The sequence below is a fragment of the Urtica dioica genome, chromosome 11 (assembly GCF_054948205.1).
Source record: "Urtica dioica subsp. dioica isolate 48M chromosome 11, U.dioica_male_clone48M_v1_H2, whole genome shotgun sequence".
NCBI classification, from domain to species: Eukaryota; Viridiplantae; Streptophyta; class Magnoliopsida; order Rosales; family Urticaceae; genus Urtica; species Urtica dioica.
The window spans coordinates 664,006-677,529 of record NC_142766.1 but is presented as its reverse complement, the minus strand read 5'-3'; the positions used below and the strand labels follow the sequence as shown (position 1 = coordinate 677,529).

At 47.2% G+C, this 13,524-nt stretch overlaps 1 protein-coding gene across 1 annotated transcript; it reads right to left on the bottom strand.

Annotated features, from left to right (window-relative positions):
- Positions 1-10,921: 10,921 nt before the first annotated feature.
- Positions 10,922-12,579, bottom strand: LOC149380607 (Rubber elongation factor protein (REF)). Its single transcript, XM_089601883.1, has 3 exons — positions 12,349-12,579; positions 11,949-12,173; positions 10,922-11,635 (listed from the first exon to the last, which is right to left on the bottom strand). Exons 1-3 carry the CDS (start codon positions 12,391-12,393, stop codon positions 11,246-11,248), a joined length of 660 nt encoding a protein of 219 aa, XP_089458009.1. The 5' UTR covers positions 12,394-12,579; the 3' UTR covers positions 10,922-11,245.
- Positions 12,580-13,524: the final 945 nt, after the last annotated feature.

Below are 13,524 nucleotides of genomic sequence, written 5' to 3'. Positions count from 1 at the left end.
AGCTTTATGATAAAACCTTAGTCTTTTAGTCCATAAACAAACTAAACAACTTACGAAGAGACAAATGTAGATTTGCATGAACAAACTCTTCGTAGTTTGCTTAAAACGATATATTCGCAATCTTAGGGTCAAAGGACTATTGACCTCAGTATGATTGTTAGAAGAATCTATGATGTCTGGTTATGAGGCATTGAGAGTTTGGGACTCTATAGTTCTTCTAGGTATCTTCCGAAGGTACTGAATTGACCAGTGCACTTCTAGAGACAATATAAGAACAAACCATTTAACCTCTTATGTCTCGAAGTCACTATGTATGAATTGCATCATGCTTACCTTAATCCTGAAATGAGACATGCCATTTCACACCTTAGTATTCTCATTTGAGAAAGTCAAAGTTCGGACTCACTATGTGATTCCGAACAAGGCCTATTGGTGAAGTACTAAGTTGTGAGTCTGTCATGAGTAACTTTGTGAAGTTCTCATAGATATGGAATTCATGTACAAGATTGCTGAAATGCAATGTATGTCACCTCATGCTTTGTTCCTTGGAGTGTGAATAAATGAACTGGCCAGTGTCCAAATTGAGTCCTGACTCTTTTGGATGAAACAATGTGACTTGTTAGCTCCTCGTCAATACATTGTTTCTAACTTATTCACAAGCGACAAAGGAGTTGAGGAAATAACAGCTAGAAGGGTAAAATGGTAATTTAGTAAATCCCGACTAGCTGATGACATTCATGAAGGGTAAACATAGATAATATTCAGTGGATCCGCTCATTATAATTAGGTGAATTCTTGAGTAGAAAATAAATTCATTTGAACCGAGAGATTTTCAGTGTCAGCTCTTTAGTGGAGTCAGTTGGCATTAAGCTAAACTTGGAAAAGGTTTGTGAACTTTTGAGTCCAAGTGTTTAGCTCAAGCTTTGTTCATTTGGATCCATGAGGTCACTGTCACGAATCACATCGAGTAGGAATAGTTAAACTAGAAGCTAAGCCAAAACAAAAACGAGACGCGTTTTTTCGAAAATTGTCAAAAGGGTATTTTTGTCCTTTTGGACATAGGACGAAATGAATGTCAATAAATTATTTTGACAAGGTCATTTGATGACAAATGAAACTTAAAACACTCAGCCATTAATAGTTTATTGGGCCTTGAGGATTAATTTCATTTCATAGAATTTTACTTGAAAATTCTTAATGGGCTTTTCTTATGTTGTCATGAACAAATGAAGAAACATCTAGAAGCTCCTTCTAGAAGCTCAAATTTCGTCCAACCCAAGGAAAATAAGGCTGAATTTCGTTCATGCCATAGTGGGAAAGAGAGTTTATTTTGTGCATTGATGTATGAAGATACTTGCCAAAAGAAAAAGAGGAAACAAATTTCCTTAAGAAGGAAAGTGCATTTTCGGCCAACTAAGAGGAAATCAAATGAGGAAACAAATCCTAAGCCTTCATGAGGCATGTTGGACGTGCAAGGCAATAGGAAAAGAGGAAACTACCTTTTGAAGGTAATCCTCCTCCTATAAATAGGAGCCTCATTCCTCACATTTCATTCATCCCAAGTTTAAGAGATTGAGAGACTCTCTCTCTAGAACTTGGCCGAAATCCTCTCTCTCTCTCTCTAGTTATTTTCGATTTTGTTTTGGCACCTAGGTCCTCATTTGACCTAGAGTTTAGCTCTGCGACTTCAAGACTCGTTCTTAAGTCGTAGTGTTTAAAAGTGCCCACTCACTGATTCCTTCTTTTCGAGTGATTTAGTGATAGAAACTTTCGTGGTTGCTCGAGGTGCCGAGGAAAGAAAGAGAGACGTGCTGCGAGGGGAGACGAGCGTTGCAAACTTTCCATAAGCTTCTTCAAAGTTCAAGCTTCAAGAAAGGTTAGTAAACTTCTAGCTCATATTGGTTTTTAATTACATGTACTTGCACTTGTCTAGGTTAGTAAAAACTGTTTTTACTTGTAAAAGAAAATTTTTAAAATTCCGCCGCTTATCGAAGCGTTAATTATTTTCTTAAACCCTAGATCGATTCCAACATACCCGTCCTGCCACATAACACGCACGCCAACAGGTAGCGTACACGCTGGGGAAAGTGGCACGCTAGCCGCCCAGCTCGTGCTCCGAGAGGCAGCGAGTCACCAATGGTTTTCAAAGGCTCGCACGTGCCAGACGAAACTGGTCTAGCTAGCGTCCACGGGAAACCTTGCCACTAAGTATGGCACTAAGCCGTGCAGACCGGTTACGCTAGACATAGTAAACCAAGGGTCGTGAGACACGCACTAGTCGAATTGCGTGAATCGATTACGCTAAACAAAGTAAATCGAGAGAATAAGACGCGTAACAAACCGAAAAAGCTTTAATAAAAACGGTCAATGTTACGAAAACAACCCAACAAAAAGAAAAAGAATGCGACGAATATCCGAAAGGAAAGCAACAAAGAAGACAAGCGCAAAACAAGTGCGCATGAAATCGAAACAAGACTAACTACTCGGAACCAAAATCGACCTGCTCCTCATCAATCTCGTAGACTAAGCGGCCACCGCGGGAACCTGGGGACAAGGGTCATCCACCTGTGGCAAGTCGTCCAATGGGGGTGCCGTCGAAGAAGGAGAAGGTGGTTCCGTGGGATGTGTTCTCCTTCACAGTCACGTCACGAACCCATACGGCCGTCGTGTAACAAGCCTCCTCTAGAGCAATGTCCCAATCATCCTCCAAATCCGCCTTGGCTCGCACGGCTTCGTCCTTCTCTTCAATAATTGCTTGCATCTCCACCAGCAGGGAGTCTCGTTCCCTCTCCGCCTTGACACGAGAGATCTCGCTCGCCGATAGTCGAGCGTGGACGATCTTCAGCTCCTCATCGCGGCCCGAGAGTAGCGCTTGGAGTTTCCTCGTCTTACCCAGGAAGGTGTCGGCCGACTGTTCCGCCTTCTCCCGAGACGCCTACTCGGCCACGTGCAGTGACCTCTCAGCGGCCAGCTCTGCGCCGAGATGGGACGCCTCCTCGCGGACCCGCTTCGACTCCTCCTCGAGTGCTTGAAACTCCTGGGCAGTTCCGACCCCCGCCAATGCAGCGGCATGGTTGGCTGTGGCGCTCTCCATGTCCATCTTCATGCTCTGCATGCGTCGCAACAGGTCCTGAAGAATGTGGTCGCCTCGCTCTTGACGTACAAGCATCTAAGTCTGAATAAAATAATAAGTACAGTGACTATACATGAATAAAATAACGGATGGTACCTTCTGAGCGTTACTGATCCCGTTCTGGAAGTATTCAATGTCACTCGTCGTCAGGAGACCCTTAAATTCTCTCAGAGGGGCTTCGAGGATCCCTTGGGAGTACTGGCCCCTCAGCTCCGCCGATTCTGCTAGAAGCATCGAGTCCATACCATCCTTTGCCGCCGATATATGAGCGCGCTTCTGACAAGAGGGCGAGCTGAGAGAGACCAACGACGACAGTCGCTTGTTCGAAGAGTTCGCCTCATTCCTCGTTCGCACATGCGACCCCCCACAGCGAGCCTCAACCCGAGAACGGGCCGTAGCCACGGCTTCGACAATGGGTTACGCCCTGGGCACTCGCGCGAGCGAACAATCTCGGGCCATGGTACCTGTCGTAAAAGAGCGTCAATCGGTTGGGAGAAGATAGTAACATAAACGGTAAAGTAATGCGATAGCGCAAAATATATATATATATATATATATATATATATATATATATATATATGGTTAGTACCCCCCACGTCGGGGACAGGGGTAGAAGAACCCCCTGCCTCAGACTCGGTGTCCGCCGCGGCCTTCGCGCCGGGAATGGGGCATCGGGGAACGTCATCACCAGGCACGAACCTCCGGTCGTCGCCATTAAGTCTGGAGACTCGAAGAACGACCCTTGCCACCTCGAGTCTGGGACCGCCCTGATCACGGTTGCAAGCTCGGAGTCCTCAACATCACCAATGGCCGAGAAGTCCGCTACGGGACCAAACACGAGAGGCGCCGCCCCGAAGGCGGATTCAGATGCCCGCACCCAAGGGCATCGATGCTTCGAAGTGACCTTGGTGATTATGGCAAGCCGCTTTCGATGCGCCACTAGGTAAGAACCTGGTTTCCCGGGAATCCCACAAATGACTACGAGGTTCTGGATGTCGTCCGTGGTGACAGCTCTCTTCTTCGCTCGATAGAGCATCATATGGCAAGCTGCGACCACCCGATAGAAGAATGGGGACATCTGCGATGCTCCCAATCGAACCAGCAAGTCTTGAATCATCGGCTGGAAGGGCAACCGTAGCGCGCCGCGAAGGCTTGCCGATTGAACGGCAAGATACCCAATCCGCGGGCGAGTAGGTAGATCGTCGGGCAGCGGTCTCAGGATCGATATTGATTCTGGGATGCAGTAGCGCTTCCTCAAACTCGTAAAGCTGGGAAGCGAGAGCGAGCTTTGGACGTCGACGCCCGAGCAATCGAGGTCATCGCGAATCACCGACTCTCCGACGGGGAAGGCTAAAGCTTGCGCGAGCGTTCCCTGTGTCGTCACTCGGCCAAGGGGCCTCCAAACACTCCTTGGTCGCCTATAAATACGAGGCTCGACCCCTCGAGTTAGGTAATCCGAAATTGAGTACTAAAACGCTGCTAAACTCGTGCTTCATTTGTTTCTCTCAAACTTCGGCTCTATAAACACCAAACTCTCTATATTCCACCTCAATCCTCCTAATGTTGAGAGTCAGAGAGGTAAACAGAGGCACCCCCTCTGTTTTCCCTTTGTAGTTCACGTGTTCTTTCTCGCGTTTCAGTTGTTTGGACGGACTCAAGGACCATTGATAGCTAAGGGACGACTTGGGATACCAAGTCCGACACGCTCGAGCCAGAACGCAACCACTTGGTCCGGCCTTGGGTCGAACCGTTTGGGAATCCTAAATAGTTGTCCGAAGACGAGCGACAACAGATCCTAACTCGCTCATTTCACTCAACGCGAGTGACGAACCTCTAAACGCCTCTACACTCCACCTCAATCTTCTTAATATTGAGTGTCGGAAAGGTAAACAGAGGCACCCCCTCTGTTTCCCCTTTCTAGTTCACGTGTTTTTCTCTTATTCCAGGTGTTCCGATGAATGCTACCAACATTCAAGCTAGGGGATGAGTTGGGATACCAAGTCCGACACGCTCAAGCCCAAACGCGACTACTCAGTCTGGCCTTGGGTCGAACCGTTTGAGGCTTCTGAATCGTTGTCCGAAAACGAGCGACAACATTTTGGCGCTAGAAGGAGGGGACTCCCGACTTTAGAAGCTCGTTCTTCCCTCCACTACATTTCATATCGCATACATTTTTCAAGCTTACCATCGAGAGAGGAGCAACGCACCCACGTCCTCCGCTGTTGGCGACCCAAGCGGCCATGGCACCCGTGCCGCCAGTTCACAGTATGCCTTCCACCACCTCCCTCATAGGGAATGGGGGCAACCGTCCCAAGGCAATGAACCAAGTGCAGGCCGTGACCCTCCTCCTCCCGACGGTGATGGCGAAAGGCTCGTCGAGGAGACAAACCAAAGATTAGCCGAGTTGTTCGCAAGACCTGACGTGAATAGGGATCTCATCTCATGCCTCCTAGGCCGCAAAGGCGAGGGAGAGGATTCACAAGTTCACGACTATGTCGGAGATGACGCAGTCGAAACGTCTGAGACGGGTCAGTCATTCACCCGATCATCGACCGCTGACGACCACGAGGGGTCGCGCCCTCGCTCGAGAGGGCAGCCCGGAGCATCCACGTCTAGACACCAAGATTCAAGCGAATATCACAACCGCGTTGTCTCGAGATCCTAAGAGGGATGCTCTAGATTCGCCGTGCATGTCTGACCTTCTCAAGGAAAAGATGGTGCAGACAGCCGGGGCGGTCGTCGAGGACGACGCCTGGACGTTCTTCACATGCCGAGAGTCGTGGGAACCACAAACGAGGACCTAAGGGATTGCCTCACATCCCGAAGGGAGCCTCAAGGGGAAGACTTGAGGGAGAGGCTCAACAATTGCCGTGGGATCACCGGGGGAGTCACCTTGGGACATAACCCGCCCAACGTTGTCGACCTAGCATCCAACGAGAGGCGAATCGTCACGCCCACGGCCCCAGTCGTTGGGCCCGCCAATTACTTGGATATGATAACAATGATCCAAAGTCTTCAAAACCAAATCCTCGAGATGCGAGAGTCGGGGACATGTGCTTATGGGCCGCACAATAGGGTGGAGACATCCTATTCGCCGTTCACCGCCCATGTTCTCACGCGACCCTCCGGCGGGAACTTCAAGTTGCCCACGATCCCTCTATACGACGGGCGATCTGACCCCAACTTTCACATACAACATTACGAGAAATGGATGCTGATGCAGGGACAGCCCGACACCACCCTCTGCTAGGCCTTCAGCTTGACCCTCACAGGCTCGGGCTTCGAATTGTTTCGGAGTCTCAGGCCGGGCAGCATTGCGTCCTTCCAAGCGCTGAGAGGCATTCCTAGCCTGATTCGCCATGCTCGTGGCGTAAAAGAAGCCAAGGTCCTACTTATGGACTAAAAGGTAGGAAAGCGGCGAGATGTTGCGTGAGTACCTCGCCAGGTTTACAGAAGAATCACATAAAGTCGAGGGCTTCGACGACAAGGACGCCATCACTGCTATAACAGAAGGGGCCAAGACGAGTGGCTTTCTAAAGTCCATCGTGGGGAAAGTCCCAAGGGACATGGCTGAGTTAATGGCGAGAGCCAGAACCTACATGGAAATTGAGGACTAACTTGAAAGGCGAAAAGGTGGCAATTATAGCAGCCGTCGTCGAGACGAGCGAAGAGACGACCGCCCCGAGTCGCGAAACAAAAGGAACAAGGTCAGCCTGGCCCCTAATGGCCGCCCTCTCCCAAGGTCACGACAACCCCTCGTCGACGACTTCAGAAGGTCATCTTTCACTCCACTCAACACTACACCGGATCGAATCCTCGCCCTTCATCGAGAAAAGCTAGGATCGCCGGCTCCATTGAAGAAGGATCCCGTGATGCGGTATAGGAGCAAGTATTGTGAGTATCACCGAGATCACGAACACGTGACCTTCGAGTGTTGTCAGCTGAGACGGCAAATCGAGGCGCTGATCCAAGATGGAAAGCTGAAAGAGTTTGTCATGCGCGTCGCCTGGGTGACAACCCCGATCGAGTGCCCGCCTCAGCAAGGAAAAGGAAAGGGGACAGCCGCGATAGCGGCCCCTGGAGCAAGAGACGAGCCAGCAAGCTCGAGTATGAATATTGTGAAGACAATCGCGGGGGGGCCAGATTACGGTGATTCTCACAACCAACGGAAGAAATATTTGAGAGCCGTCTCCCATGAGAAAATTGCCCAAAGTATCAACCTCACATTGTGCCGCCTTTGTCTGTCCCATTCGAGTCGATTTACTTCACCGAAATTGAAGCCAAGAGAGTCATGCACCCTCATAATGATGTGATAGTCGTGACAACGACAGTTGCAAACAACATCGTTTGCCGCATCTTAATAGATAACGGCAGTGCAGTGGACATCATATTCAAGTCGGCCTTGGACTGCATGAAACTCGACGGGGTAAGGCCCGCACCTGTCAAGACCCCCCTCTACGGGTTCTCCGGGGAGAAGGTCTAGACCGAGGGGGTCTATTGATCTGCATGTGGCTTTCGGGACAAGAGGGGACATTGAGATCACTCGGATCGTGACGTTCCTCATAGTCGACGAGCCTGCCGCGTACAACATGATCATAGGCCGACCGGCCATCATTGGCCTCAAAACCATAACATCAGTCTATCACCTAATGATGAAATTCCACACCGAGGGAGGCGTGGCTCACATGATGGGGGACCAAGCCATGGCAAGGTCGTGGTACGTCCGGGCCGTGGACGATAAGACAGTCATCAAGAGGAGGAACACACTATGGTGAGCACGGTGTACCAACTCGGAGACGAGTTCCAATGTGACATTAAGGAATGAGGGACGTTTGGCGAGCTGGACCAGCAAGAAGAAACTATGCGTCAAAGGGTGGAGACATCCGACGACCTTACGCTGGTCATATTGGATAATGCCCAGATAGGCGCTCAGCTCCCGACTGACGTCAAGCTCGAACTCGCGACCTTCCTGCGAGAGCATAAGGATTTCTTCGCGTGGACACACGCCGACATACCGGGGATCGACCCCGAAGTGATGGTGGACCGCCTCAATGACAACAAAAGAATGCCTGAGAGGGTACAACCAAGAAGAGCGTTCAGCGGGGAAAGGTATCTGGCCATTGGGGAGGAAGTTGATAAACTCCTCACCGCCGACTTCATCCGAGAGGCAGAACACCCCAAGTGGGTGTCAAATGTGGTCATGGTAAAGAAACCGAACGGGAAATGGTGGATCTGTATCGATTACAAAGATCTCAATAAGGCTTGCCCAAAGGATAGCTTTCCTCTCCCCAGAATTGAACAGCTCGTGGACGCGATAGCGAGCCACGAGATATTAAGCTTCATGGACGCGTATTCGAGCTACAACCAGATCCGTATTCGAGCTAAAACGAAATTCGTCACCAACCGCGGCCTTTACTACTACAAGGTCATGTCGTTCGGCTTGAACAACGCGGGTGCAACTTATCAACGGCTGGTGAATCGGATGTTCGCCAACAAAATTTGAAAGACTATGGAGGTATATGTGGATGACATGCTCGTCAAAATTTTGAAGATCAGAAACCATATTTGTGACCTGAAGGAGATGTTCGCAATCTTGCGACGCTACAAAATGAAGCTCAACCCCAACAAATGCGCATTCGGAGTCGAGCCGGGAAAATTCCTCGGGTACATGGTGAGCAAGCAAGGGATCGAGGCAAATCCCTAGAAAATCAGGGCGATCTTAGAAATGAGATCACCACAGAAGGAGAAAGAAGTCCAAAGCTTGGCCGGTAAGATCACGGCCTTAACAAGGTTTGTGTCAAAGGGGACTGACAGATGTCATCCCTTCTTCAAAGCTTTGAAGAAAAGGGATGGGTTCGAGTGGACCGAGGAATGCGAGAAGGCGTTTCGTGACATGAAAATGTACCTCGCCACGCCTCTGTTCCTCTCCAAACCCAGGGATGGCGAACCACTATTGTTGTATCTAGCTGTGTCCGAGAGGGCCACTAGCGCGGTCCTCATACGAGAAGAAGATCGGGTGCAATGGCCCATCTATTACATCAGCAAGGCACTCCTTGACGCTGAGACACGCTATCCGGAGATTGACAAGCTATCCTTTGCCTTGGTCATGAGTGCACGGAAGCTACGACCATACTTCCAAGTGCATCAGATCATTGTGCGTACAGGGCACCCGATAGAAAAGGCGTTGCAAAGGGGATCCTCGACTAGGATGGCGATATGGTCACAAGAGTTAAGCGAATATGGAATCACATTCCAGCCTAGAACGGCGATAAAGGGGCAAGCCCTTGCCGACTTTGTGGCGGAATTCTCGTACACGCCTGAGATAGAAGAAACAAGGAAGGAAGACGACGTTCGAGAGCCTTCAAAGAAGAGAGAAGTTGGTCCGATAGGACCTGTATGGGACTTGCATGTGGATGGCGCGTCGAATGCATAAGGAGCTGGCACGGGGGTAGTATTGACGAATCCCGACAGGGAAGTATTGCGATACACGTTACGCTTCGAGTTCAAGGCTTCCAACACCGAGGCCGAGTACGAAGCACTGATCGTAGGCTTGGAATTGGCCCAAAGGTTGGGAGTTGAGAACCTCCACATTCATTGCGATTCTCATCTCATCGTGAACCAGGTGAGGGGCGACTACACGGCCAAAGAACCAAATATGATCGCATATCTCGCAAAGACACTAAAAAATCTCGAGGCCATCTCTTGGTTTGAGATCGTACAAGTCCCACGTGAGGAGAACGCCGAGGCCGACGCCCTGGCACGGCTCACATCGAGAATATACGAGGGAGATGAAGGGAGCACTCCCATCGAAGTCCTGACCCGACCCTACGTCTCGAGAGGTGGACAAGTTTCCAGATTGAACGAGAGATCCCGCGCAGCCCGCGGTGGTCGGCCATGCGGGAAACCATACACAGAAGCCTCTTCGAGTCGGGCTCGACTCCCTCTTCGACCATCACGTTGAAGAGCGAAACGTAATCCCTAACCCGATTCTTCATCGATCATCGAGCTCGTGACCTCGATCGCGATGCGGTACGCTTTCGCGTCGAGATCGATTCCCGAAACCAGCATCTGCGAGAGCACCGCGATCGCATCTTTGGGACTTTTTTTCTCGATAGCCGTCGAATTATTGTCGATCGAGAGAGAGAGAGAGAGAGAGAGAGAGAGAGAGAGAGAGATATATATATATATATATATATATATATATATATATGAATTTATAAGAAATAAAAAAAATTAAAATATTTAATATAAAAAAGATATAAAAGAGAAACGATGATGACATTTTTATAATTTCTTTTTATTAGCTATCACGTGCAAAAAAGTGTGCCAATTTAACACACGGATTCACTCACAAATTGACGGAAGGACAAAAAATTTTAAAAACATAAAAGTTTATACATTATTAAAACAAATTTGAGAGTTCATGGACTGAACTGAAAAACTAACCATGGTACATGAGGCAACAGTGTCATTTATATTAAATTCAATTAATTGTTCTAGTTAATTTAATTTTATTCGGCTTGATGTGTTATTTTTTAAATAAAATAAAAATTTTACTAAAATCTTAAAAAAAAAAATTAAACTGATGGATTGATTAGTTGCAACAAATTTTTTGTAGTTTATGTCCAGACGTTACAATCAATATGACTCTGAATCTTGTTCTTATCAAATATTCACCAAGTATAAATCATAAACAATTATTAGTTATGAATGATCAATATACTTGATCACAGTTGAATTTCCACACCGTCTGCTTCACAAAATTGATGGAAAACAGTAGTCAATGAATACCGTAATACACAAGACTGCATTGTTTAATTAACCTTCAAGCCAATAGTTATCGAGCGAAAAATAGTCACAACACAAATAAAATAAAACGACAACCACAAATACGTTACATAGAGAAGAAAAAAACAAAAAAAAAAAAAAAAAACTTTCTATTGTTTCGACAAGTCTCCATTTAAGATAAACAAATAGAATAAACCTCGAACCCACCATCCAAATGTTTGTTGCGGGACTTTTTTACTACCCGAGCGGAACCCGAAAACGAAAACACAAGGCACATACTGAATGAAGAAGCAAAGCCCGAAAAACAAGGAGCATCCTGAGTCCTCAGTGAGCAGGGCTGGCGAAGACCTTAGCGATCTTCTCAACGGGGACCAAGGGCAGGTATGAGGAGACCTTGTAGCCCTTTTCAGCGGCGGAGACCACCGTGCTGTTGTAGACCTCGGTGCAGTAGGCCGCGGTGCCGGCCACCTTGGGGAAGAGTGGGAGCCGGTTGAGGCCGCGCCAGGCCGTGGCCGCGCACTGCTCCGCCTTGGGCTCGTACTTGTTGTACAGCCCTTTTGCTGTGGGCTCGCACTTGGTGTACACCGACTTTGCGAACCCAGAGGCCTTGTCCACCACTTCCGGGGCCTTTTGGGCCGCCGACATCGCTTGGGATGACACCTTCTTCAGTGTCGGTGGCACACGACGGTCCAGCTCCGTCACCGACGCATCCACCTGAAACATTATATCATCTTGGCTTGTTGGAACATGTTTATGAATTCTGTGATTTTGTGGTCTCTCACCAGAACAAAAACATATGTGATAAACTCAAACGTCATATTGATAGCAATAAAATAATATGTATGATAACAACACACGAAGAAAAATTTATTACGCGAAACTTAGTGACACAATCAATCGATCGGCAACAACTTTATATTTCATAGTGTGATTGTGATTTTCGCGATTGGAAAATAGGGGCTTATGAAAGAGTGTCTCAAGGGAAATTGAAAGCCAGACGCAAATGACAAAAGAGTCTTGGTATTACCTTGCGATCGACGAATTTGAGGAGCTCGATAGGAACGCCGTGGTACTTGTCGTAGACAGGTCCGACGACGTTTCTGACAGTGCCTTCGACGGTCTCGACGCTGGGCTTCAGAGGACCGGACTTGCTCTTCGCGTATCCGTACAGGTTCGCGAAGCGAAGCACCGCGTACACCGTAGCCACTTGGACGAAGTCCAGGTATTTAAGCCTCTCTTCCTCTTCCTTATTCTTCCAAATCCAAAAAAATAAAACAAAAGAAAATGATCAATTGTTAGCTTTCAATACATCTCAAGTCACACGATCTTTCATTTTTCATAGCTAGGCGAGGTTCGAATTCAAATTTTCTAGATAATCGCCTTGAAAAGGTAAAACGAGGAAATTCATGTCATAAGGTACAACATACCATATGCTGTTGTTGCGGCTGGGTATTCAAATCTTCTTCGGCCATTTATGACGAACAGTGAGCAATAAAAAAAAAACCTTAATAATGCGAATTTCAAGACGAGACGATAATTTCCAAGCGAACAGCTTATCTTTTTTTTTTTTTTTCTGTATATTTTTTTTCCTTGTTTCTGTCGATGTTAGACTTCGAGGATGCGAATATTATTTATTTATAGGGAAGAAGAAGTGGGACCGAGAAAAACCGAAACAATACTTATATTCGAAAACGAAAAGAAAAAGAAAGGCGTTTACTTTAATTGGGGTAAGATATTTGGCACGGGAATCGGTATGCGGCAATGGTGGCGGGGAGCGTGTGAGGCAACGCGTCAAAGCAGAAGTCTAAAATTTGATTTGTCATTGCGAGTTAGCTCAACGACCGTGCTTCGTATGGCAATTTTCTTCGAGGCTAAGTTAGCAAATCGACGAGCGCTTTGTTCCTATCGCTGAAATAAAGGAGGAAAGTGTTTAATTTGATTGGATGTTTTAAATTTTGGCGAAATTCGCCGAAAATTGGTGACTGTTGTCGGAGTACAGACAACTGGCGAAGAACAAAAAAAGCGAAAAACATAGGACCCGTTTGATAGTTCATTCAAAAAGTTTCCTTTTGTCGTTTCGTTGGTGGTTGTCGTTTGTTTTATAAAAAAGCTTAAAGGAAATACAATGGACCCCAATTGAACCACGACAAATTTTGTAATTTAATTGCATACTTTTAGTTATATATTATATTTGTTTTATGATTGTAGACAAATATTATATATAAGATAAAAATTCATATATAAATGTAACAAATAAAACTTTACTAATAAAAATGATATATTTTCCATTAATGCTGCATTTTTAATAATGAATTTAATTATATTACTATGTATAAAAAAATAAATATATGTTGTCGGTCGTTTTCGGAAAACCCGAGACGCCAAGAAGGCACGTCGCTCAAATGGCCGATGGTCAGGCCGGAGGTCCTGAAGAGCGGCAAGTCTTCAAGCCCTCGCCCAAACTCCTGACTCCTTGAGTCGAGCTTCGCTCCTCGAGTCGAGCCTTGAGTCAGTCTCCTCGAGTCGAGCTTCGCTCCTCGAGTCAAGCTTTGAGTCAGTCTCCTCGAGTCGAGCTTCGCTCATCGAGTCGAGCCTCGAGTCAG

Bases quoted from the DNA above. Each gene is read 5' to 3' on its own strand.
- LOC149380607 (XM_089601883.1), bottom strand. From the start codon at position 12,393: ATGGCCGAAGAAGATTTGAATACCCAGCCGCAACAACAGCATATG. The intron at 12,174-12,348 runs GTATGTTGTACC...TGGATTTGGAAG, and splicing joins AGCCGCAACAACAGCATATG to AATAAGGAAGAGGAAGAGAG. The intron at 11,636-11,948 runs GTAATACCAAGA...ATAATGTTTCAG, and splicing joins TCAAATTCGTCGATCGCAAG to GTGGATGCGTCGGTGACGGA.